At 38.3% G+C, this 24,617-nt stretch overlaps 2 protein-coding genes across 4 annotated transcripts in view; one reads left to right on the top strand and one right to left on the bottom strand.

The window, feature by feature from the left end:
• KNTC1 (kinetochore associated 1) overlaps positions 1 to 10,079 on the bottom strand; it is a 30,119-nt gene extending 20,040 nt beyond the window's left edge. The window contains exons 1-24 of the mRNA XM_056504679.1: positions 9,891 to 10,079; positions 9,666 to 9,786; positions 9,165 to 9,280; positions 8,793 to 8,865; positions 8,222 to 8,299; positions 8,040 to 8,074; positions 7,700 to 7,810; positions 6,778 to 6,871; positions 6,388 to 6,440; positions 6,010 to 6,122; positions 5,597 to 5,651; positions 4,844 to 4,942; positions 4,416 to 4,459; positions 4,248 to 4,313; positions 4,082 to 4,157; positions 3,788 to 3,913; positions 3,605 to 3,694; positions 2,987 to 3,052; positions 2,538 to 2,599; positions 1,953 to 2,064; positions 1,087 to 1,230; positions 808 to 864; positions 625 to 726; positions 272 to 388 (exon numbers count right to left, since the gene is read on the bottom strand). Coding sequence (XP_056360654.1) covers positions 272 to 388; positions 625 to 726; positions 808 to 864; positions 1,087 to 1,230; positions 1,953 to 2,064; positions 2,538 to 2,599; positions 2,987 to 3,052; positions 3,605 to 3,694; positions 3,788 to 3,913; positions 4,082 to 4,157; positions 4,248 to 4,313; positions 4,416 to 4,459; positions 4,844 to 4,942; positions 5,597 to 5,651; positions 6,010 to 6,122; positions 6,388 to 6,440; positions 6,778 to 6,871; positions 7,700 to 7,810; positions 8,040 to 8,074; positions 8,222 to 8,299; positions 8,793 to 8,865; positions 9,165 to 9,280; positions 9,666 to 9,786; positions 9,891 to 10,016 — 2,136 coding nt within the window. The 5' untranslated portion in view covers positions 10,017 to 10,079. The remainder of the gene's footprint in view (positions 1 to 271; positions 389 to 624; positions 727 to 807; positions 865 to 1,086; positions 1,231 to 1,952; positions 2,065 to 2,537; positions 2,600 to 2,986; positions 3,053 to 3,604; positions 3,695 to 3,787; positions 3,914 to 4,081; positions 4,158 to 4,247; positions 4,314 to 4,415; positions 4,460 to 4,843; positions 4,943 to 5,596; positions 5,652 to 6,009; positions 6,123 to 6,387; positions 6,441 to 6,777; positions 6,872 to 7,699; positions 7,811 to 8,039; positions 8,075 to 8,221; positions 8,300 to 8,792; positions 8,866 to 9,164; positions 9,281 to 9,665; positions 9,787 to 9,890) is intronic.
• A 535-nt stretch (positions 10,080 to 10,614) lies between these two features.
• Positions 10,615 to 24,525, top strand: RSRC2 (arginine and serine rich coiled-coil 2). 3 transcript variants are annotated; one of them, XM_056504680.1, is made up of 10 exons: positions 10,615 to 10,746; positions 13,240 to 13,396; positions 13,944 to 13,987; positions 16,587 to 16,777; positions 17,711 to 17,854; positions 21,181 to 21,303; positions 21,396 to 21,475; positions 22,015 to 22,247; positions 23,475 to 23,564; positions 23,864 to 24,525. In XM_056504680.1, exons 1-10 carry the CDS (start codon positions 10,741 to 10,743, stop codon positions 24,041 to 24,043), a joined length of 1,248 nt encoding a protein of 415 aa, XP_056360655.1. In that variant the 5' UTR covers positions 10,615 to 10,740; the 3' UTR covers positions 24,044 to 24,525. The 3 variants fall into 3 exon arrangements, with proteins under 3 accessions (XP_056360655.1, XP_056360656.1, XP_056360657.1); XM_056504681.1 differs by having other exon boundaries at positions 10,634 to 10,746; positions 16,565 to 16,777; XM_056504682.1 differs by lacking the exon at positions 10,615 to 10,746 and adding an exon at positions 14,889 to 14,966 and having other exon boundaries at positions 13,349 to 13,396; positions 16,565 to 16,777.
• Positions 24,526 to 24,617: the final 92 nt, after the last annotated feature.

The raw sequence follows: 24,617 nt of genomic DNA, 5'->3' as shown, positions 1-24,617 counted from the left end.
GTAGATGATCTGCAATAACCTGCAAACCATGGGGTTTGAGCCACATCTTCTGACAGTATCTTATATTTATAACCTGAGTTGAAAGAGAATTTGTAACACAACTTAACAAATAGTCTTAACAATTCATGAATGGAAATTTATACATTTCCACAATTTTATACCAACATCCATCAGGATTCCTCTTTTGTCTGACTTTAAATCACATGTTTTAAGATTCCTCTCCTTTTCAGAAGGAACTGAAAAGCACTTTTCCAAGTGTCTGCAGGGTTACCTTTTCAAAATCACAGAATGCCAGCCTGCAGTTGTATTTTCTGTAGAGATTTCTCAATTCTTGTAAATCATTTACCAGCTTCTTTAACCTCTGTATCTCTTCACAGTCACCACACCTCTGAAACAGAGTTGAGAAGTGAAATGTTAGGAGACAAGACTGTTAAGAGGCTGTCATCAACTTTTTAAAAATCTTTAAATACAAGAAAATTGGAACTTAGTTTTTTCCCTTCATGGAATTAAGTCAATCTTCACCAAACCCACCTGTGACCTAATTATCATTCACTCAGCTCTAGCATACAGAATAATCTCTTTGAAGCCTTAGTAGCTAATTCTTTTATTTGTTGCATTTCTTACCAAAGGAGTCCACTTGCCAAAAGCTGTCACTCCCAGTTCACCTTGATTTTTACTTGTAAAAAAAATCTCTGCCACCTGGAGTCCATTTTCAGGCCAGTTTGCCTGTCCAAAATAACTGATATTAGCAAACTATATTACACATGTAGAAATATAAGCTATGCCAAGTTTCTCAGTGTGATTTACCTTGTCAGTTAATTCAAGGTTTCGAGCAGCTTGTTCCAGCCACTTTGCTAATATTTTCTGGGGAAAAAAATACAGTTATGAGTTATGCTATCTATCAAAGCAAAGTTTTCCATTAGAAACTTCTTTCAAAAGATATAATTTCAAATGTAAATGCTAGGGAAAAGAATCCATTTCAAAGACAGAGGAACAAGTTCCTAACATTCAGAAGTCTGGAGGTCTGACAGTAAAATCATCTTAATCTGAGAAAATTACAATTTACAGTTCTTAAGTCAGTCTCACCTGTCCATCTGGCACAACCCTTCTTGAGAAGGGGATCACAAAATTTTTAAGCCACACACAAAGTTCCTTCAAAGGAGCAGGGAAATGGATGGCATTGAACAAATCCTTCAGCATTTTCTCATCAAAGCTGTTTTCAAAATCAGCCTAAAATATTAAACCAGAACAATTACAGATCCATGGAGTATATGTTCATCTGACACTCTGTAAAGCTGTTGCACCAATATGAAGAGACAGTAAATTTCACAAATACAAAGAGAAAATCTCAGTAGTCATAGACAGAAATTAAATAAATAGCTCTGCTCAGTAAAACTAGAGTTTGATCTTCTTAAAAAAAAGACCTAATTGAAGGAATTTCTTTACAAATCACACTGTTCTATTACTTTCAGACTTGTTCTATAGTTCTGTCCTATTGAGAAAACAGCAGATATGGAACTGAAAGTGCTGCACTAAAAAATAAAATAACAGCACACTCACACTATCTTAAATGTGACATTGAGAGTAAGGAGTTTGAGTGATAATTTTTAAAGGATTTTAAGGTAGGCAGCAAACATTCACTTAAAAATTCTGAGAGCTGTGCTTGCAAGAAAGTGAATGGAAAATTACAAGCACTGCAGAATAAATCAAATTGCCATGACTTAGAAATATGAATTCTGGCATCAGAAATACCAGTTTGTTCCTAAATCAATAAGAAGTTCAGCTTCCTAAGCATGCAGGTGAACAGGTAATCATTGTGGTAACTGATGAGATTCTGCCAGGGACCTTTGCTTCTCTGAGGAGCTGTTTTGTAACAGCCCTTGTGAAAGAGGCTGGAAAACTGAAGAGATTTAATCCCTTCATAAATCCCAGAGATGTCTGTGCCACCTCACCTGATGCCTAAGCCAGAGGTACTGTGCACAAGCCAAATTTCCTTTTTCCAGCTGAAAAACAATAATCTTGAACATGTCCTCATTATTCAGGAATTCTGTCCAAGCAATGCCACTAAAAGTGAGAGGGGGAAGAGAATTTCTGTTAAAAGTCATTTACAAAGAAATTGTAGGGACAACTTCAAAACTTTTCTACCTAGTGCTGTATGTTGTAAGAAACAAAAAGAGTTGCTGTTGTTGATACAAACTTTGTGTTTGTATAAACAACAAACTCCTAGTTTGTACCACCAGGAGTGGTACTTTGTGTTTGTATAAAATCACAATCCCTCCTACGCATATTGAACAAACCCCCCCCCCCCAACTATTTAAGTGGATGTGCAACAGATAATTTGTTTTTCCACATATAGGATGACTCAACCTCTCTGCATTCTCCCTTCTACACAGCACAGGATGGGAAACTGAAGGCAGAGAAGGAAGAGCTTGAAGTTTAATGAATTAATATTAAAAAACTAAGATAATTTTAAATTCAGTGGTACAGGCTTAACAACCACAATTAAATTTACTGAAATCTTAAACAAACAAACAAACCTGAATTTCTCTAGTCCAAAAGCTTCATAGAATGTTGTAAGCCTTGCCTGAGCTCTCAATACCTGAATGCAGATGAGATTTAAGGTTAATATCTGGCTTAACATATTGTTTGTTACATTACATGATTAGAGCACTGTTTCTCCTTGAAGGCAGATGAGGCCAGTTTACAACAGGACTAAACAAGAAACAAAATGAAATACCTAAAAGTATTTCAAGAAAGGTTCTGCCTTCAATTTATGGAGCATTTGAAACTGAATCTATGACTGAAGGAATGGCTTATTTCTGAACCTGTCATTACTGTGGTTCTCTTCCATACTATAAAATATAATTTTGTTTAGACTTTAAAAACATTCAGCAGTAGTTTACAGTTAGAATTTGAATTCATAGTTTGTAAAACTCTATATTACAATTGTTTATATGATACTGCACACCAAGAAATTTGTCCTCACCTCAGCTATGGATACTGGAGCCCCATCAGATGGTGGAGCATTGGTTCTATTGTCTTTCTTCAAGATCTGAAAAAAGGACATGAAAGGGTTTAGCTGACAACTCAGAACATGCCAGACAGGACTGTGAGTGCAGTAAAGACATGAGCAAAAAAGTCAGGGCTTCTGTAAATTGAGATTTTACAATGTTAGATTGGATCCAACCTGATCCAGTCTAATCTGGTTGGATTTCTGAATGGATGGAGGATGAGACAGATAATGTGTATCTCTCTGGTTTTGTTTGATAAGACTAAAATAAAGAAAACAAAGAAAGTGACCTACTTTGAGCTTTAGTTTGAAAATTAATATTTTAAAGGTACTTAAAAAAACTTCTACTCAAAACTAAACCCTGCTTTATGACAAAAAAATAAAACTGTGAGCTCTTTTTTGCCCTTGAGCAGTACCAAGAATGAAGCTGGAACAAGACTTGCTGCTTCTTCATGTTTGATTACATAGGATTTATAATGCCTTGACTTCTGCCTTTTGGAATGACTGTAAATGGCTTGTGCCCATCTCAAGTTGTACAGAAGGGTGGAATAGAAGTTGAAGAGTAGAAGAAATAGAAAGAAATAAACCCCTTACTCTGACTTTAGCATAATTCAGCATTTCTCGAGTGGTTTCATACAGTGGCCAGGGAGCATTTAGGCAGTAATTCACAACAAACTGGTTGTCCTGTTTGCATAAGGAAACAACTGAAATTAATTCCAAAATCCTTTATAATTTGAATTGCTTTAGTAGGGAAAGAGGGTAGAATTAAAAACAAACCTGAATTTTTTGCAAATTTTCTTTGGCTTCCTTGCCAAGATCCAGCAAGGCTTCCTGGCAGTAACTCCCAAGAGAAGCTGAAGCCAGTTTCTCTAAAATGGTGTTTGCTTTTACTTTGTATACAAGCTGTTTAAAAAAATAATAAAAGTGAGCTGTTTTATATAACATTCCACTGCCTTGATAATATTTGTAATACTTATAATACTTTTTACTGGACTACAGGGTAGGAACTTATTCATAATTTCAGTTATACTCATTAATCTCAAATGTGTTTATCATGAATTAACAACCCACCTCAACATCCAGTCCAAACTGAGTAGCAAAATTCTCTGCTTCAGTGAATTTGTGTTTGTGCAGTAAACGACTTAGTCTGGGGATGAAATAAAATAAACCACTTCAATGTAAGTCCAGATATTAAAAAAATACATATAATACAATGGTTTTTCACAGAAACCAGTACCTATTTTCTGGCAAGGCTTCAGTTAAACTTCTCATCACAACTATAGAAACTGGATCTTCAGAGGGCCTGAGGATGAGAGGGAACTATGTGAATTTATCAACTCTATGTGGAAGTAATCTGCTATTTTTATATAATAATGAGCTAGTTATAAACAAAATACTATCTTACATCTGATGCTTTTCATGAATTCCTTCCAAGAAGTATATTGTATCCTGCAGTGTGCAATGACAGAAACCATCAGGTGAAATGAAATAAATTCCAAATAAATCCAGAGCATTTTTCTATGCTAAGAGAACTTTAAAAACTTCCCTCAGTTTTCAGCTGTAACAGCAGCAGGAAAAACTGGCAGTGCTATTAAATAGTGCAAGAGACCTCAGACCAAATTTAGATTGTTCAGTTTGCTTCATAATTGGATATTTTTCTTTATCCTTTGGATACATCACTTAATCTTTCTTTGTATTGCTCTTGCATAATTTCTAGCAGAAATTGGTTCTAACCTAACAAGAATAACCCAGCACCCTCTTTAATATTTACACATATTCAGGTAACTATATTTCTTCAAAGAACAAAAAAAATATAGATAAATTAAAACCTACTGTCCAAATCCCACTTTGAACAAGGGAAGAAATGAGAGAGACTTCCAGAGAATAGAGCTGTTGCATAGTTGGCAATGCAAAAACCATTAGGCTTCTCATCTATTAAAAAAAAAAGGAGAAAACAAGCAAAGAAGTCAGAATTACTTTTTTCTCTTACACTGGTGGGAGAGTGATATTTGCAGAATAATTTCTGAATTCTTATGGAATTAGAGAGCAGTATTTGTAGAACTTTTTATGGAATGCAGATTTTTAGTTTGAGGAAGTTTAATGAAACTTCAGATGTTGCCTCCCTCTCTCTCTAGGCCTATTATTCAACAGGTTTAAACTAATATTTAAAATTGTATAATGTTTACCCTGGTATTTTATTTCAGTTGACTGCACTGACTGTACCTGGGGATAAATGCTGAAGGCAGCAGAGATATTGCTCTAAAGAAATCTGTGAAGGGGTGTAAGATAATAGTAAATTTTGCTGCTTTTCCTTGTCTGCCTGCCTTAAAAAACCAAACAAATAAACCCCAAACAATCCATAAAAACCCCAACCAGGGATAGCTTGGCCTGGTCACCACAAGAATCCCAACAACTCTCACTTGCTAGACCCTGGTATGTAAATGGCCACATTTCAGTTTGGGCTTTAAGCTCCTCAGAATTCTCTGTGCCCCAAATATTTTGCCACCTCCATCCCTCTCCCCCTTTTTTTTTTTCCTATGGGGAATTGCATAACAATTAAGGAACAGAACACAGAGAAGATTGTACCTGTTTGTCATCTGGCATTGTCATGACAATCAGTTTCACATTGGCAAGCCCTTGCCTAATGAATGAGAAGGAGATTAAAGAAAGCAAAAATTGCTGTATGAATCTTAATTTAAAACTTTGAAATATTTTTGCTTCTGTATTTTAGAAAATTATGCATTCCATGAAAACAAATACATTTAAAAATCCCTTTATATTTTAATATATAGCTCAATAGTTTCTTTTTCAACTGTAGAACAGTAGTTACACTTTTTCACACATTCTGTTGTAATCTTAATTTTTAAGGAAAGGAATTTCTAACAAGGACATGCTGTTTTGCACCAGCAACTGGGTCAAAATAAAGAGATATTTCATAGAAATCACAGCACCAGACAACTTTTCACTTCTCAGGATTGGTGCTGTAACACTTCACTTACCATGTGACTTGAGAGGAATCTGACTCAGTAGTGAGAAGAAATTCTTCAATATGTAATAAAGGCCAATCCCAAATTAGAGTGAGAGAATAAATATCCCACATGCTTAAGATGTTCTAGATTTAAAAAAATCAGACATGATTTCATATTTTTCTCATAGAAGACAGTTTCTGACCAAAATACTACATTTTGTGGCTTAAACAATAAATAGGAGTAGAATTTTAAAAAAAATCAACACAGGAAGATCAAGATGCCTTTGATATAAACACAAATCTAAACACATCCATTTTACAGAAACCTCACTTTAAACCTTTAAAAATATGTTTATAATATGTTCAAGAACCCTGTAAAGTAAAGATTAAACCAAATCATTACCCATACCTCTGTATCCAAAACAAACAGCTGATTGTCAAGGACTTGAAGCTTTGCAGCACCTAAAAAATATTAATATTCACATAAATTCATTGTATTTTGTGAGATATATCTCAGAAGCAAAAACATATTCAAATACACAACCAAGTGTTGGAAACCTTGTAGTTTAACCTTATGGAACTTGTAGGACTGTGCAAATTTTAGCTTGAAGAGAAATGTGATTTATGTAACTAAGTTAATCTGCAATTTTGAAGCTCACATTTTGGCTGTACCTTTACACAAATGTCCTGTTTGGTACATGTGAATTTATTAAGAACAATGAAATAAACAAAAATTAGTATATCCTGCAATTAAACATGAAATCTATGCTTGTCTATAAAAAGATAAAACCTTCTTTACCTTGGATCAGACTTGAATCAGCAAAACTCTGAGCAGACACCAGGGCATTGGTGGGGTTCACCTCCCATTTGGAGAGCACATAATCACCTTTACCCTGTGAGGAGAGGCAAAGTAAAATGGGGTTAGGCAGAAGATATTTGTCCACTGACATGTCTGCTTCTACAATTGATCTTTAACTTGGAAAGCTGCAAAACTAAATTTAACTTTATTCCTCTACTGATGTTCAGAAAAATACATTGATTTGTTTATTTTTAATTTAACTTTTTTCATTTCTCCTTTCAAGACCAGCCTTTGTTACACTCAGCAGTTTTTGGCTCTTTGAAAACAGCATTTCAAAATATCCACTTTCCATTCTCATAGAATATAAGAGCTGAATGAAATTACACTGGGCCTAATGAGGAAAATCCCATTGAATTCAACAGGCTTCAAAAAATAAACTCAGAACTTGTTTGAAGTCCCAAATTACATTCAAAGCATGCCTTTATTTTTAATTTCTTTATTAGTTCCTGTACTTAATTCATGCTTTGTTGAATTAGACCTTGTTATTTTAGCAGGCCTTGTTGAATGAGAACCTGATTGGGAGATTTTTGCCAACTTTGGCTCTGCCTGTGAGCTCAAGGATAGTACAGAGCAGGAACTAAGATTTACAAAGATTTACTAAGCTCAGAAACTCAGGGTGAAAATATTTCCTCTTCATTCATCATAACAAAGTAATTTTGGAAATTACAGCAGTTATTTCCTTATGAGAAAAAGTATGGACAGGCTGCACTTTTAAATTTACAGTGAAGGAAATGAAAGGAAAAACAGTGCAAAAAGCTGATGAGCTTCTATTTCAAACAGCTGGAAACAAATTTTGTTGCAGATCCAAAAATGCCATTGCTGATCACATACAAATGGTTCTGATCACATTCTTAGTGCTTACCCCAATTATCAAATGGATTTTGTTGACTGAGTTGCTGATCACAAAATCCTGACAGCCCAGGCTGTGATGCTCTCCAGTGGCAATGAAAGATGTCTTTATCTGTCCTTGTAACTTGTGGGTGGGAGAGAAAGGGATGGAAACAAATGGAGAAGAAAAAGAGTTGCTTATAGAACCAGTGGATAAAATCTCTGCTCATTTCTAAACGTGCAGAAAAAATTAACAATCACAGCAATGAGGTGGAACAATGGACAGGTAAATAGTCAATGGAATTTACACAGCAAAATTTGCTCACAAACTCTGCACTTTTAACAATTTTACCAGTTCTGAAGGTGTTTCTTACTTGCTTTGCTGTAGTCATATCCATCTTCTCAATTGCTAAATTAAAAAAAAAATTAAAAAAAATTAAAAAAAATCAGTGTTTAATAAACTTTTTCAAAATTTCAGAAAGGCACAAACAGAAAGTTTTTGGGTACAGATCTCCCTGTTCCCATGAAATCCCAAGGGGTCTGTAGCTTATCCTACCTTCCTGTGTTTTACCAAGTGGGACACACATAATGCAGAAACATCCATTGCTTGTGAGAATGAACATGTGATAAACACCTGAAAAACCCAACAGAAATATTTCAAACTGAAGTATTCAAGAGCAAGTAAAGAGAAGACTTGCCTGTAAATAGGACAGTGAAATAAGTGACCCCAAAAAATCTGACCAGTAGATGAGACTATTTTAAACAAAAAAATTGTCATTTCCAACTTGAGCAGAATACAGGGCTGGGAGCTTATAGAACAGAACTACTGAAGTCTGATAGAAGAACAAAGATGGAATTCCTCCTTTTTAAGCATATTCATATATTTAGCACAATCTCAAAAGGGGTATTGAGTTCTGAATGTTTGTTTCCTATGGCATTTGTAAAATAATTAATGAGATAAAGAATCTCATACAACTTTGCTTTGCATTGTGCATATGAAATTAACTTTTCTTTATGATTTTCTGTATTACTTATTTTGTAATCTCTTTCTATGAGAGTTATTAAAGTGGAACAAAATCACAAAAATTCAGTCAAAGGTGGGAGAAAAAAAATCATCCAGTTCTTACCTGCATCTGCACTATCTTTAACAAAAAAGAGATTTAAGTAAGTCTTTTCACTTGTAGATTGTTCAACCAAAATCTAAAATAGAAACAGCATAAAAACTATTATTCTGTACTTCACTAAAAAAAATGAAATATTGATCATCAGTTCAAACTTTAAACTTTTTTTTTAAATGAAGGTTCTTGTTTATGCATGCCATTCCTAAGTAGATTTTACTTATTCATTATTCATGGGAACAGAAATGCCCATTTCACCTGTTTGGTTAGAATATGTGGTCAAAAAGACAAGGATATACTTTGGTATTTGGAAGAATGATTAAAAAAACTTGAAGAAAGGCTGAGAACGTTTTGCAAAATGAAGTAGAAAAGTTACTGTACCTTTGTTAGCAAGGTTTGTTTTGATGGGATGTGGATAAGATGTAAACTGCCACTTCTCTCACCAACTACCAGGAATTGTTTGTCTTGACACATACCCACTACATCCACATTTGAATCTGAAAAGTTCCATAGACAAATGTCAGATATTAAGATCTGGGTTTTAAGAATAAATATTAACACGAGAATTTGGACAAAAAAGTACCCCAGATTTCTTCAAAACAAATTATTTTGACTAAATGAAGTATGAGAAGGGGCCTACAGGAGATGGTTTCATATCCATTATTCCCATTGCAGTGAAAAGTTAGAAAGCATTCTAAATAAATTGTACTGAAATGGTTAATTGTGTTCAGAAGCCAAATTAGCTTTTTATTAATTAGGTAATTGTTATAATACCTCCCTTTACAGGCTAGTCAGACACTTGCCAAGTTTTCCTGTACAAACCCAGGTACTTTAAAAGCCAGTTTTCACTTGCCAAGTGGAATTCCAAAGGAAAGAACTCACCAAACTGAATGTGCATGAGAAGAGACAGCCCAGTGCTGTCCAGAAGTGCCACAGATCTGTCCACAACAACAATGCTGCCATCCCTGGAGCTGCATGCATGGAGCTCAGGGTTCACAGAGACCTGGAAGGGGAAGGTTGTTTCACACAGGAGCACTCCAGACAACACAACAAAGAAGCCCAGGTAATTATTAAGACAGACAAAAGCACAGCTTTGATGGGCGATACCTTCTCCGAAGATGTGATTTGCAGCAGTGTATCCACCTGGTACAAGGCGGTGCCACACTCGTGTCCCAGCCCCACAGGGAGCTGCCCGGTGTCATCGTTCAGCAGCAGCTCGATATCGTTCCACATCTTTATCCTGCGATAAACATTTCAGGAACATCTTGTAGAGCGGACAGCTCTAAAATGTTACACGGCTACAGGTAAATTATTAGTTTTATTATTGTATGGGGACACTGTGCCAGGAAGAATGGCTGCATAGGAAGCCTTTATAAACAACGTGTTTAGAACCAAGTGAGCAGTGCGGATCTCGGCCAGGCTGGAGCCTCGCCGGTGACACTCCCGTGCCCTCGGAATCCCCGATCCCCGCACCAGTGACACTCCCGTCCCTCAGGATCGACCCCCTCACCGGTGACACTCCCGTGCCCTCAGGATCCCCGCACCGGTGACACTCCCGTGTCCTCAGGATCCCCGCACCGGTGACACTCCCGTCCCTCGGGATCGACCCCCTCACCGGTGACACTCCCGTGCCCTCAGGATCCCCGCACCGGTGACACTCCCGTACCCTCGGGGACCCCGCGCTCCCCTGACCGCGCCCCCTCAGCCGCTCCTGGGTTTCAATTTGGCGGGAGCCGGGACAGGCTGAACGGATCGCGGTGGCGGCCAAACCTCCGCGAACGCGAACGCACCGCCCGGCCCACAAGGCACCGCGCTCCCCCGCGCTCCCCCCAGCGCCACATCCGGGCACCCGCAGTGAGGGCGGGCGGGGCCGCGCGCGATCGCTGTGGCCGCGCAGCCGAGGGAGGTCGAGCGCTGCGAGGACGTTGCTGAGGGCCGGCGGCCCGGGCGCTCGGTCATGGCGGTGAGCGGCGGTCGCTGCCGGGGATTTGGGGCGAGGGTGGCGGGGAAGGGGCTGTGGGGGGCAGAGCCCGGGAGGGCCGGCTCGGGAGCCGTGTGCGCGGAGACACAAAATGGCGCCCGCCGCGCCTTGGGCTGCGGCGCCATGATGGGCTCGGGGAGGGGCGGCCGCGCTGCGCCCGCCGCTTCCATCCTCGTCTCCAGAAGTTTCTGGTTCGTTCCTCGGGGCTTGGGGAGAGGAGAAGATTCCCTGGGAGTGAGCCCTGGTGGTTCCATGGCTTTGGGGAGAAGCGCTGTGGCCATACTGGCGTTTCTCATGGCGACTGTGGGGCGAAGCTTCCCTGTGAGGGGAGCGACTTGGTGCCCGTGTCCTGTTAAATTTCAGTTTCTCTCCTTTTCTTCGCCCTTTTTCTTTGTGTTTTGTCACAGGCCTTTTTGCGTTCAGTTAATTCGCTCCCATTCTGTTTTTTATGGTTAATATCTAAGGGAAATGCTTCTGCTGTAGTTATCACTGCCCTTCGTGTTCAAGCAGGGTCTAAGTGTGGCTTTATTTTCTCTAAAAGAATTCTGTGATCTGGTAACGTATAAAAGTATTTCACCCCTAATTGGGTTGAAAAAACAGTAAGAGTTATCAGAGAGTTAACCTGATGTGGTTAATTTTTTCAAAAGTTGATAAATAGTTTTGAGTGTAAAAAGGCTCCAGAAGCAAAAAAAACTAACAAACAAGCAGAGCTTAGAAGTGGTAAAACTTTTCAGAGTTGGCTTTAAGCATTTTGCAATGTCTGATCTGGTAGTTAAAGTTCTTGTCTTGAAAGTTTGACTAGTGATGAAACAGAACAGGGGGACTGTAAACTTCTAGAGAAAATGAATTCTTTCTTAATTTTTTTTTTTTTGTTATGTAACTTAACTCTGATAAGAGTAAGATACCTTTTTCTGTAAAAGAGCTGCAATTATGTACTTTGATTTTGCACTTAGATTAAAGATACTACTGCTGTATTTAGAGGTTTCCCTGAAGTGTAGGTGAGTGACTTATTCAAGGTAACACTGAGCCTGTGGCCAGTCTGAGAGCTGAGAATAATCTCAGTGAATTTTGTCAGGTTTTTAATTGCTGTTCTTTTTCCTAGTGCAGAGATTTCCCTCAGGTGCAGAGCACAAGAGCACTAATGAGCAGCACTGTGTAAATAATGAGATTGGTAGCCTTGGAAAAAGTGGCAGTGGGCTCAGTTTCACTTGGATATTGTGTTTTAAGTGCCAACTAATTAACACTCATAGCTGGTATTCTCAAGTAACTTCAGAATGTAAACAGTAGTAGCTTAAATATAAAGCCAAATATTTACCTGTAGTATGTCATGAAGAAGTGTGCCATTTGCACACAATATATTAATGACAATTTGTAATATCTTTTGTGGCTTAAGAAAAAGTAGCTGCTTTGTTTTCAGAGCAATGGATATGAATGAGCATTTGAGAGGTTTTCCCATGTTTTGTTCAGTTTGCAAACTGTTCTGCCAGTTGCAGCTGGTGGAAAAGTGCAAGTTGAAGTCCTCTGCTACATTTAATTGTCTTCTGAACAGCAATTCTGGGCCAAATGATGTCCTCAGTGACGTTGTCCAGAAGGTTTGATTGTCACTGGCACGGAGGAGATCAGAGCAAGAGCAGTGAACCTGTAAAATCATTAATGGGAGCACATTCACCTTCTCAGTGTGTGCTTTTCCACTCTGTTCATTTCAGTGCATTGTACACCAGTTGTGCTCATTTACTTCTCACACACTCAGTCACAGAATATCTTGATTTCACAAGGTCACTTTTTGGATTTAATCCTCCTATATGAAGATTTAGGCGTGGAAGGAACATCTTGGTTTTCATTATCTGAGAAAAATGTGATCTTGGAACAGGTGTAGTGACCTGTGTGTGCTCCCATACAAATAAATATTTTTGCAGAGATACTATTGAGGCTTTTCCTCATTCCAGAGTGACCTGTCCAACTGTAACACCTACTGCATTTCCCTTCAGAGTTCATTCCATGCTTCAGAACACTCTGGGGATTTTGTGCTGGGCCTTAGTAATGCCCAAACTCATCAGGTCACTCAGATCTGTTGGGACAGCATTGAGCTTAAGTAATCCTAGTCGTGGAAATGCTAAAAAGTGACTGACCTACGAACAGCATCTAGAGAAAACTCAGAGTTTAATGTTTCTGATAGTCTTAGAAGTACATGGAAAAAGTAAAGTACAGTTTCATTAAGTGAGAGAGCAAAATGTGAACTTTATATCAGTTCTCTTTATTAAAATCTTGAAAAATCAATCTGCATGCAATTACACCATTCACTGCAAGTCTGTAAAGCTTTTGCCTAAGGTAAACGAGGTAAACACAGCAGTGTCTTTACAAAAAAAATAAATTAGATGCATCTAATACCATGCAGAGGAAGCATGAGATAAATTGCTTTTTGTCTTGCTTTTCAGTCCTAACTTTCTGTTTCTTAAAAATTCTGTCCTTTTGTAGGGTAGTGATACAGAACGAGATGGAGTAGCCCCAGAAAAATCCTCTCCAGAAAGAGAGAAGAAAAAGGAACAATCAGATGCCTCCAGTTCTCCCAGAACATCAAAGCATCATTACTCGCGATCACGCTCACGGTCACGGGAGAGGAGACGGAAGTCAGGTATGCTCTTGATGGAAACAAATTGCTTGTGGAGCTGAATTCTCTTAGAAGCAGTTTTGGGAAAAATAGACTGGCTCAGCCCTAGTAACTTTGTTAGAATTGGGAAAAAATGGATCTGTTAACTTTTGAGGTGTATTCTAAATATTGAAGTTGCTAAGGGAAAAGGTTTTATCATTGTTGAAGGAATCTGGGAGTGGGGGACAGAGTCAGACCACACCAAACAGGAAACTGTCCCATTTTGTTTCCTTTTGATTAGATAAGCATAGGCTGGGATACTTTTTCATAGTTACAGCAAGAATAAGGTCATGTGGCAGAAGAACATGGTTGGAGTATGATGTTAAACACTGTTAGTTTTAGAGCTTAAATAAATGCAAAGCACTTGGATTAACAGCTAGAGTTTGCTTTCTGCAATAGCTACTCAATAAGTGCTGTTTGCTTTTTAAATCTTGACTTCAAGGGATGAAATAATTGAAAGAAGCTAGAAATATTATAGCCAGGTGATCTTCTCTTTGTCTTGGTAAATGACAGTAAATGTTTTCTTCTCCAGATACTGAAGGAAGAAAACACAGAAGCCGCAGCAGAAGCAAAGAGGTAATTAACACTTTGTAGTGTTTAGGTAATTGTACTTCTTAAAAAGTATCTTGTAGTAATGCACATATGTGTAAACTTATATAAATGACTTTATGGTAAGTACGAGAAATTGAAAACTTTAAGCTTAAAAATGGATATGGAGAGCCTTTCATAGTGAAGCATGATTGCAGCCATCATGTTGACAAGGTAATAGTTTTATAGAAAATGCTTTCAGAAACTAGTAACTTAATTTCTTTCTTTTCTTTTTTTTTTTTTTAATTTTTGTGAAAACAGCCAAAAGAGAGAGTTCGTGTGGAGAAGTAGAATGGTGTTCTTGATCACTTTTACAGAGCTTCCATTATCCAAAAGCCTTGGGTGGCTTGTTCCTGAACAGTGTTCAGGACTTTGAATTATACATACCTGTCTACTTAGGTGTATTAAAAATAATTCCCCACCGACTGAGCTCTGTATATTGCATTCTTTAATTGTAAATGCTGTCATAGCTTGGCAAACAAGCTGAGTCAGCTGGAAATGTGACAGTAGCAGCAAAATTTCAGAGGGCTGTCTCTTAAAATAAATGAATAAGTGTGTGTATGAATATATAGGGGAGTGAGAAGAGACAGCATCAATAATGCCTTAAAAATAACTGGCTCACACACCAGAGAAGAGCTGAAACAAGCAGAGCAGGAGCATCAAAATAATCATAAAGAAGCTTAAGCCGTGTGGGGCAAGAGGCTGGGACAGATAAGGCACTTTTTAACCTCAAACCTGGGTCAGGAACTTCTCTTTCCCCCATTCCAATGGAAGCTCTGTTTAAAAAAAAAAAAAAAGGAGGAAAGAAAAATCTAGGCGAGTTTTTGTGAAATTGAATAATTTATTGTTTAGCTCACATGATAACATTTCTATAATAAATCATACTCAGCGTGCTAATGCGCGAAGAGACTGAACTGAAGACGCTGCAGACTCAGATAGCAAAATTATAAGCCTACTTCATGATAAGGTAACTATTAGTCATTCAAACTCATATTTCCCTTAAAAATATCTTAAATCCGTTATGGGATATAATGGTGGTTTTATTACTAAGCGTGTGTCTGAAAGATGTGATAAAAAAAAAATCTAAGACTCTCTTTAATTATTAAAAAAAAGTGTTTAAGATCATGTCCAGTGCTTGCCAGGCTGTTGGATCTAATCTTACACAATTTATTTAGCAGCTTTTGAGTTTTGCAGAGTGAACAGATGAGAAATGATCTCCCACAGTAGATGTACTGTTGTCATTCATTTACAGGATTAAGCTCTGTCTGTAGACTAAATGCTGAATATCAATAATTCTTCTTAGTATGTATGTGAGAACAACTGCTTTTATAAATAGATACTTAAAATTAGTGTACAGGTAACCTCAGATGTAACAACTGATTATTAAAGGGGTAAGAAAAAAATACTGTGAAAGCGGGAAAATTATCTGATATTCTTGTTTACTTGAAGGACAGTAATCAAATATATTTAAAAATGGATACATATTAATGAAGAATTAGGCTTGAGCAAGTGGATATAAACCAATTACAGCATCTTCTCCAAACTCATTTGAGAGAGGTTGTAATGGAAGAGAAGGTTTTATGCGTAGTTTACAGATTTAGATAAGCAAGAAAACAAAACAACTTTTCAATAATTGGGGTTTATCTGAAATGAATCATGTTTAGTTTGTGACTTGAGCAAACCATTATTTAAACAGAAGACTTAAGTGGGCTATGCTTTTGTGCTAGAAAGGTTTCAAAACACACTGGATATATTAAGAAAGGGTGTTGATGTCATGACTTAGTCTCTAAGGAAAGCACTGGCAAAAATCAGGCCTGACCTTGCTAAATATTTTTGGCATTGCAGCTATAAAAAGGAGTCTTTTTTTTTTTTTTTTTTTTTTTTTTTTTTAAAGGCACTGCAGGAAGGAATTGCAGTATAGTGGAGCAGCATATCTGTAATTTAAAACTACAGTGGGAAGTCTGAGTGATGCATGAAATATTAAAATGGGATGTCAGCCATGTAAATTACCACTTTGCTTTGTAAAAACTGTTGGAAGTTACTGAAGAGAGTTTTGCTGTAGAAAATGATTACCTAATAATGACTAGATGAATTTTTTTTTTGGTTCTATAAGCAAAATAGTTTGTCTGGAACTACATGTGGATTTTAGTAACTTACTACATGGAAGACTCAGCCAAATATTAAATAGTCACTGCAACTGTATTTATATATATGCATATTCATAAATTGTCAGGTTCTTTAAGATAGGTACTTAAGTACTTGGAATGAAGACAGTAACTGAAAATGACAGGTGTTTTTTATTACAATGCTGTGAGTTTACAGAGAAACACTGTAAAGATACCTGGATGGATACCTTAAAAATACTTTATATACAGTGGGAGGAGGGAAAAGGGGGAAGAATTATAGTGTACTTTTGCAGCTTTGGGTAGTTGGTGGCGTTAGGTAAAGCAGCTGTGGCTCATGATTGAGTCACACTCCTAAGGTTACTAATGTTGCATCACAACTTAGCATTTTTATCTTCTGATACCCATACTAACTCTCTTTGTTGCACTATTTTCCTGAAAGAACCAACTTCTTCTTAAAACAGGCAAGAAGACATGAATCCAAAGAGAAGTCCTCCAAGAAGCACAAATCTGAAGACCACAATGACAAAGAGCATTCTTCTGACAAGGGAAGAGACAGCCTAAATTCGTCTGAGAATGGTGAGGAGAGGCATAAACGCAAAGAGAGAAAGTCATCCAGAGGGAGGAGTCATTCCAGATCCAGGTCTCGGGAAAGGTGAGTTGTTACATGTGATCATTGTGTGAGTGCATTTCCAAAAGCCATGTTTGGAATTACTGTAGAGTTCTGAAATACAGCTGAGTTCCATTCCTGACCTAGTGTGAAGCATCAGCTTATATTGCATGTTTCAGTTTTCACTGGGTAGTGCATTTGTAGGTAGTTCTTTTGCAGATTGATTTGAAATAAAATTACAAAATAGCACTATGACTTTATATTGCGGTATGTCTCACATTTATAATTAGTATAGAAAATATTAAATGGAGTATTAAATGTATTTAATGTATTGTCAGTGACAGGAAAGCAAATACACTTTATGGTGACATAGCTCTTTACCTCCCAAGTCATGAGCTTCCTCAGAGGGAGTGCTGGCCAATCCTCCTTGCCTGGTAGCTCACCCAGCATGTTCTGAGGGTAGGAGAATTGCCCGGGACAAGCAGGCTGCTGCCAGCAGAATTTCTGCCTTTGTAGCTGAGGGATGTACAAGGAACAGGGTACCAAAGGACAGGCTTTGTCTAATGACAGGATGTGACTCACAAGCTGCAACTCTGGCACCTCTTCGCAAAGGTCTCAGAATACCAAGGAGAGGAGCAGAGTTGTGTGCCTTTGGATTTAAGACTCCTGCATCAGATTAATTTGGCTTTGTATTTGTTTTGAGATGTACACTTTAATGAACATCTAAAAATAGGAGTATTGATGAGCATGGTTATTTACAGACACTGTGCAGCTCAATTGTGACTGGGGGGCTTTGGTTCCTTTCCTATTTCATCCCTTAGCCTGTTGTAGGCATGAGCATTTCCCTGTGTAGTTTGCAGTCTCCCCACCCTGCCTGATGCGTTGTGCCCTGTGGTGACAAACCCATGTGTAGGTCCCCAGTTACAAACTGCATTTGAGCACAAGAACATGTGTAAGAATTTGGGGCGTGTGTTTCAGACGTCATCGTAGTAGAAGTCGTGATAGGAAAAAATCCCGATCCCGCAGCAGAGAGAGGAAGCGGCGCATCAGATCTCGCTCTAGATCAAGATCTAGACACAGACATAGAAGTAGAAGTAAAAGCAGAACTAGGAGCAGAAGCAGGTAAGTGTTACTTTCCATGTACGTGGTGGTGTTTGGTTGGGCAGTGTGTGGTGGGCTGATGGGAAGGGTTTGCCAGTTAAAGTCCGTTGAGTGCAGTTAAACGGTTTTGGATTTTTCTCAGCTGTCCTGAAAGTGGGTTCAGGACTGGGTGATTTGCTTGGCCTTGCATTTGTCCTAGACAGCTGAAGTGTCTCAAGCTCTTGTCTTTTTATAGTGTGACTTCTGGTTAGCAATAGTATTTAAGTGGGAAGAAATGAAGAGCAAGACACGGGTGACCCTTTCCTGTGTTTGATACAATAGTAGTGTGATTGGTATACTGCTGTATTCATCCCTTCGGTTTGTGTGCATATGATAAAAGCAAAGTTTAACTGGAAATCACTGGTTGTCAGAGCAGATACACAGATTAGAAGCTAATTCTGATCAGCTCCACAAAGTTAATTTAGTTTTTTGTGAAGTGGCAATTGGTGTGGTGTTAAGGTAAATTTTGGTTCAGATGGGTTAGTTATGAGATGAATGTACTCTTGAGTGTTAGTGATTACCAGCTCCTCTTTGTCAAGTTCAGTTGAGTACATTTATCACATTAATTTTTCTCCGCGAGTGCTTTGATTTCTTCCTTAAATTCTAGAAGCGCTTGATGTAGACTGTACTGGCTTGGTTTGGGTCTGTTTGGCAGAGCTGAGATTCCATAATTCACCTGGGATATGCTGGAGTGGCCAGTTTCATCACTGTGTAGAAATGTTTTTCAATACTGATAATGTATTCAGTATTTTGGTGTGGAGTCTCTGTATCACCTTTGCATTCTTAATGCCCTGTAAGATTTTCTCAGTGGTGGAGCTGAAATACAACTTAATCACTGCTACAGATGTTTTGTTGAAAATAGTTTCAGTAAAGATCAGTGTCCCTGCAGAGCTGCAAGAAAGTGTTGACTGTTCCAGTTCTCTTAATAGTGTTTTCACCAGAATATTTTAAATTGTTCTATGACTGGTTACGACTACTCAGCATTACAGTGGAACATTGGAGTCTTAACAATCACACTTGTGTAATGCTACAACATCTCTTGTGAAACTGTTCAGAAGACTTACCTTTCTGAAGAAGTAGTTGAATTACGTGGTTTGTGTCATATTTTTGACAGGCACTTTCTACCAAACATTGAGCTGGGGTGAGTAGAGCTGGGTCTGCAGTTGGTACACATTACTTGGATTTAATGGTATTTAAGCCACATTCAGCATGTTGTGCAAGGTTTCAGCCCCCCATTTTTCCAGTTACTGTAGATAATGTGCTCTGTTTAAAAGTCACTTTGAACATGGTGTGTCAAGGCTCCATGAAAACTTCGTGTCCCAGAATAGATTTTGGCTTCTACTGTGGAATTCAAATTACCTGAAACATCAAATGTGGGAAGGAAAAGTAAGGGGTAGTCATAGCTTAGGAATTTTTCCAGCTGGAAACAGGCCTTGTGGGATGCTGGTGGCCATACTGCAGGAATCCTTTTCTTTTAAGTGGTGTTTGTCTCACAAATCATAGAGAATGAAAGTAAATGAGGCATAAGTTTTTTATCTAGAGCTAGAACACATCAAGTTCAGGGCTCAGACAAAGCCTTGAAAAGAAGGTGACTTTTGGGACAATCCTCAAGGCAAACTCAGCACAAGCCAGATAAATGTGATGTGCACATCTACCCTGTTAAAACTCACCTGTGAAAGGAATTCCCTCATACCTGACATGCAGTTTTTGTTGTGTAACAGTGAGCAGGCTGTGACAGAAGCATTTGTAAGGAGCAGAGCTTGACCTTCCCTTGATGGTTTTTTGCATAACCTCAAGCTCTGATTTTTGGGTGATTTGTCCTTATGGGCATTTAAACCAATATTTTGGTTTTTGTGTGCTTAGAACCTCCTGGCGGTTCTTCAGTGGTGTGGCTCTGATTAAATGCTAGGTGGAAAACGTGACACCAGCTGCTTGTTTCAGATGGAAATACTTCAATACAAAAGCTCAAATATTTATTTCCTTAATGTTTACCAGTGCAATAAAGCATCACAGACCAAAGACAAGACCAAACAACAATAGTCAGCACGGGGAAAAATGAAGGTATCTTTGAAACATGCATTACATCTTATCTCAGGAATGCAGATCTGTCACTTCCCAGTGCCTGAATCTGCATCTTGTCATCTTCTCTGAAAAGATAAGTCTTGCCTCCTTTGTATTCTACCAGATTTGTCATGTAAACAAGGATCTTTCTGTAACTACAGTCTGCATTTCATGATGTTTGTAGATGCTGCCCAGGTTGCAAACAAAAGAAAGAGGATTTCTGAATACCATGGAAAGTGGCTGTTGTGAAGTTAGCCATTCTCCTCAGTTAGCTGTTGCCCCAAATGGGTGATAATAACATCTAAGTTAAAAAATTACAAAAACAGCTTTATACATCTCAACTTATTGGTTATGGCAAATCTGAGAAAAGTGTGAGTGATATCTCCTGTAAATTAATCTTTGTTGAGCACTTCTAGTGTCTGTAACTTATTTGTTTGAAACACCAGTGTCACAGGCTTAAACTGGGATAAGCCCTTCTCTTGTACTGCAGATAATGATGATCCTGGCACGGAGAACTGCTGCTCATAGTAATTTTTATGTCTTTTGAGTAGCTGTTGTTTAGATGGGATTGTATATAGATATAAGAATGACTCCTGCTTGGAAGGAGGTGGGGGGAATGTTAGTAAATAAGAGTTGAACTGAATGTTTTGGTATTTTGGTTAAAATACATTTTAGCTGGGTTCTTTTCAGATGGTCAGGCTCCTGGTAATTTATGCTTCAGAGTTCTGTTCCCAAGAGAAACCCAAGGCAAATCACATGTTCAGCGTAGTAAACTCCCTCAAAGCACATTTAGGGGAGAGTAATAGTAATTTCCTGAAGTACTATTCCACTTCTTAAATTGGGCCTCTTCAAAATGCTCCTTATTAACATAATTACAGTGCTTTGAGGTCTCTTATGGTTTTAAAGCATTCTTCTAGCTTGATTAATTCAAGTTCTCTTGCAATTTTTACCAGAAATTAGATGATTTTTCTTAGGATTTAGAATCTCTAGGGCAGATCTATTTGTTCTGAACACTGAGTATGAGAGTGTAAATGAATACCCAGAATTGCACATTCTGCTACAGCTGGAATCTTCAGTTTTAGCTCTGTGTTCTTACAAGGCGACTGTTGTAGTATAAACTCTGAAAGCTTTTCTTGAGAACTCCATATAAATCATAAAGCAGATTTTCAATGCTGTGATCAAATACTTTATGAAATATTAAGCTGCACGTGTTTCATTGTTTTAGCAACTGTTAAATTTGGTTGCAGAGAGCGAAAGAAAAGAATTGAAAAGCCCCGAAGGTTCAGCAGGAGCCACAGCCGGAGTCCGAGCCCGCCGCCTTTCCGGGGACGGAACACAGCTATGGATGCACAGGAAGCCTTAGCCAGAAGGTCAGAAATTTTGCTGATTTTAATCATGTGGGATATGAATAAGCTTCTGGTGTTTTGCATGTCTAAATATTTTTATTTTCATGTACCTCTAGGCTGGAAAGAGCAAAGAAATTGCAAGAACAGAGAGAGAAGGAAATGGTTGAAAAACAGAAGCAACAAGAAATGGCTGCAGGTAGTGCATGTCTATCAGATTAAATCCTGAGCAATAGTATGAGTGGAAAATAGATAAGCTTATGTTATAGGAGTATTGCAGTCTTATCCAACAGTTGGGCAGGTTGTCTTTATGTAATAGTTAAGAAAAACAACAAGAACTAGGAAGTGTTAAAAAAAAAAAAGAACTAAAAATAAGAAACAAAACGCTAACAAAAATGATTGAGATTTCTTATTACTTGATAATGTACAAGAAAAATGTTGTATGTTGGGCTGTGAAATGATTTCATGATGGCCATTGGGCTGCTGCTTGCTCAGAGGTGTTCAGAGCCACAAGGTGCATTTCTGGTTTACTGAAGTTACTGGCGATGTGGTACAATTACATGAATTTTATCACACATTTGTTATCTGTGCACTTCCAACTTCTGTTGAAGGGAAATGTTTGAGGGGTTTGGCTTTTTTGTTAGGTTCTGGGGCAGGTTGGTGGTTGTGTTTTGTGTGTGTATTGGGTTGTTTCCCAAAGTCCCAAGTTCTCTCTAGCGAGTTCCCTTTGTTCCTCAGCGGCTGCAGCCACGGGAGGCTCCGTCATCAACGTCGCCGCTCTGCTGGCATCGGGGACACAAGTGACCCCTCAGATTGCCATGGCAGCTCAGATGGCAGCACTCCAGGCCAAGGCACTGGCAGAGACTGGCATAGCTGTGCCCAGCTATTACAACCCAGCAGCAGTGAACCCCATGAAATTTGCTGAGCAAGAGAAGAAGAGGAAGATGCTTTGGCAAGGCAAAAAGGAAGGGGTAATGTTGGCTTTTCTTTCTTTCATGGACTCATTTGGTAATACCTGCACTCAGTTTAAGGATGCTGATGTATGTTATTTCCAGCTTTCATATCTCATAGCAAGTTTTGCTATCAGCCTGAAATAAAAACTTTGTAAAATGAGGAGCTGGGCTTTGATGACCCTTCCAACTCAGAATATTCTGTGATTTAGGAGTGAAAGGATTAGGATGATTCGTCCTTCAGTGATAAATAGTTGTGACACAAGACTGAAGGAAACCCCAAATGTCATAAAGCTTCAGAGGTATAGTTGGATCTCAGTGTTACTTTTGCGAGTTTACCTCCAACTTGTAACTTGTAACTAAACATCAAATCCAGATGGTCTCCCTTAACTGGGAAGGGATGGCTAAGGTATGGAATGTATAACCTCTCCTTTCTGGCACTGTAGAGATTTCTCATGTGATGGTTGTGTCCTCTCCAACTGCAAATTTCATAGACAAGTCTGATGACCTTGCTGGTAACTTTTCAGGAGCAGAGTAATGTAATTAACTCTTAACAAAAGTCAGAGATACAAATAAGCCTTCAAGCTTTTGTGCTCTGTCAAATTTGCCTTTGCAATTACTGAAGTAAGGAAGACATCTATCACAGTTGCTTTTTCAGTAATTTCTGGATTTCAGTAGAGCTTTTGCCTGCTGATACTGTGGAAAAAATGGCCACTTTAATATTAGTATTTTTGTCTTTTGTTGCTGGGGTATAGAAGTGTTTGTTAGGCTGGTTTCCATCTTGCAGCAGTTACACAACAAGCGCTCTTACCTTTACAGACTGTTCCACAAGATGTGAAAAACAAGCCAGTTCCCATGGCAATGGTGGGAGACAAAAGGGAGGGCAGGAGAACCGTGAATGCTCTCTGGGGCAGTTCTTCCTGACTTGTGCTGTATATTGATTAATTGCAAAAAACAAATTCATTTTTCCATAATTTATTTCAAGCCTGAATTCCAGCCTTTGGAAGTTTCAAAGGAAGGAACTTACCTGTGTTCTGAACACCATGCTTAGGTAGGCTTCAGTCACAAAGAGCTCCTGTGAGGATGCTGCAGGAGGAATGGCAGACTTGGCAACCTTTTATTTCCAGCTCTGGTACAGAAAGGGTTTGTCTTTAGCACTGCTCCTTTGCTTGCTGCTCTATTATGCTCTTTATGGAATCTTACTAAAAAATGTTTTTTGTTTTGTTTTTTTTTTTTTAATCTGAACAGGATAAATCACAGTCTGCAGAAATATGGGAAAAACTAAATTTTGGAAACAAGGACCAAAATGTCAAATTCAGAAAACTGATGGGCATTAAGGTAAATAATTCTGAATATGTAATTAAGTTTATTAATTGCAGGATAATATTTTCACTTTTTTAGTGTACTTTAGTAAAGATTTTAAGTTAACATGATGCAGTTAAGTGCTTTAGGTTAAGTTCAGAAGCAGCATCTAAATCTGAATTCAAAAAGCAACTGGGTGAAGGCCTGTGTGTTTCTTGACAGAGGAAATCTTACCTAGAACATTGCAGCAATAAACCCAAATGCTTGAATTCTTACTCTTGCAAGAATTAGTGAACCTCACTTGCCCAGAGCTGATGTTTGTGTTGTGTTTCCAGAGTGAGGATGAAGCTGGCTGCAGTTCTGTGGATGAGGAGAGTTACAAAACACTGAAGCAGCAGGAGGAGGTGTTCAGGAATCTGGATGCACAGTATGAAATGGCGAGATCACAGACTCACACGCAAAGAGGAATGGGCTTGGGGTTCACATCTTCCATGCGAGGAATGGATGCAGTTTGAAAAATGGAAAAAAAAACAAAACAAAAAAAGGCTGTTTTGAAGTTTGGGACTGTGGAAGGTTCTTGTTCACATGTTGGGTCCTTGTTCACCAAAAAGCTAGCATTCTAGCTTGCATGGGTGTTGCATTGACTTTAATTTATTGAAAAATACAATTTTTTTTGTAAATATCAGATTAGTGATACTGGTGTTAGTGTTGTAATCAGGTTATACCCACTTCCATTAAACTTGACAGAACTAGAGGAGGACAGTATTTTTTAGTTAAAGTTCTACTTTTCAAACCAAGCAGCAGATGGGATGAACTCATACATGGATATTTCGTGTCCACTGTCTTGTGTACTTTTGTACTTTAACCTTGTACAGTTATTTTCAATTCTTGAAACATGAAAGAAACATTGTGTAGATGTTATTTAGCGGTCTGGGCCAATAGGCACATAATCCAGTGCAAAAAAACTGGTTAATAATAAAGACTTTTTTTTCTCTAAGGTCATATAGTAATTTTTCTTTTGGGCCAAACTCCCATAAGCCAGTTAAGGGCAAATTTAAGGAGGTTTTGCTTTGGTTCTTTTGAAATAGG

The sequence above is a fragment of the Oenanthe melanoleuca genome, chromosome 15, assembly GCF_029582105.1.
Source record: "Oenanthe melanoleuca isolate GR-GAL-2019-014 chromosome 15, OMel1.0, whole genome shotgun sequence".
NCBI lineage: Eukaryota > Metazoa > Chordata > Aves > Passeriformes > Muscicapidae > Oenanthe > Oenanthe melanoleuca.
The sequence above is the reverse complement of the archived record's forward strand: the minus strand, read 5'-3'. Positions and strand labels throughout refer to the sequence as shown.

What these genes read in the sequence shown, in the direction of transcription:
- RSRC2 (XM_056504680.1), top strand. An exon ending in GGAGAGGAGACGGAAGTCAG is followed by an intron (nt 13,397 to 13,943) that starts GTATGCTCTTGA and finishes TTTCTTCTCCAG; the next exon opens with ATACTGAAGGAAGAAAACAC. An exon ending in GCAACAAGAAATGGCTGCAG is followed by an intron (nt 21,476 to 22,014) that starts GTAGTGCATGTC and finishes TTTGTTCCTCAG; the next exon opens with CGGCTGCAGCCACGGGAGGC.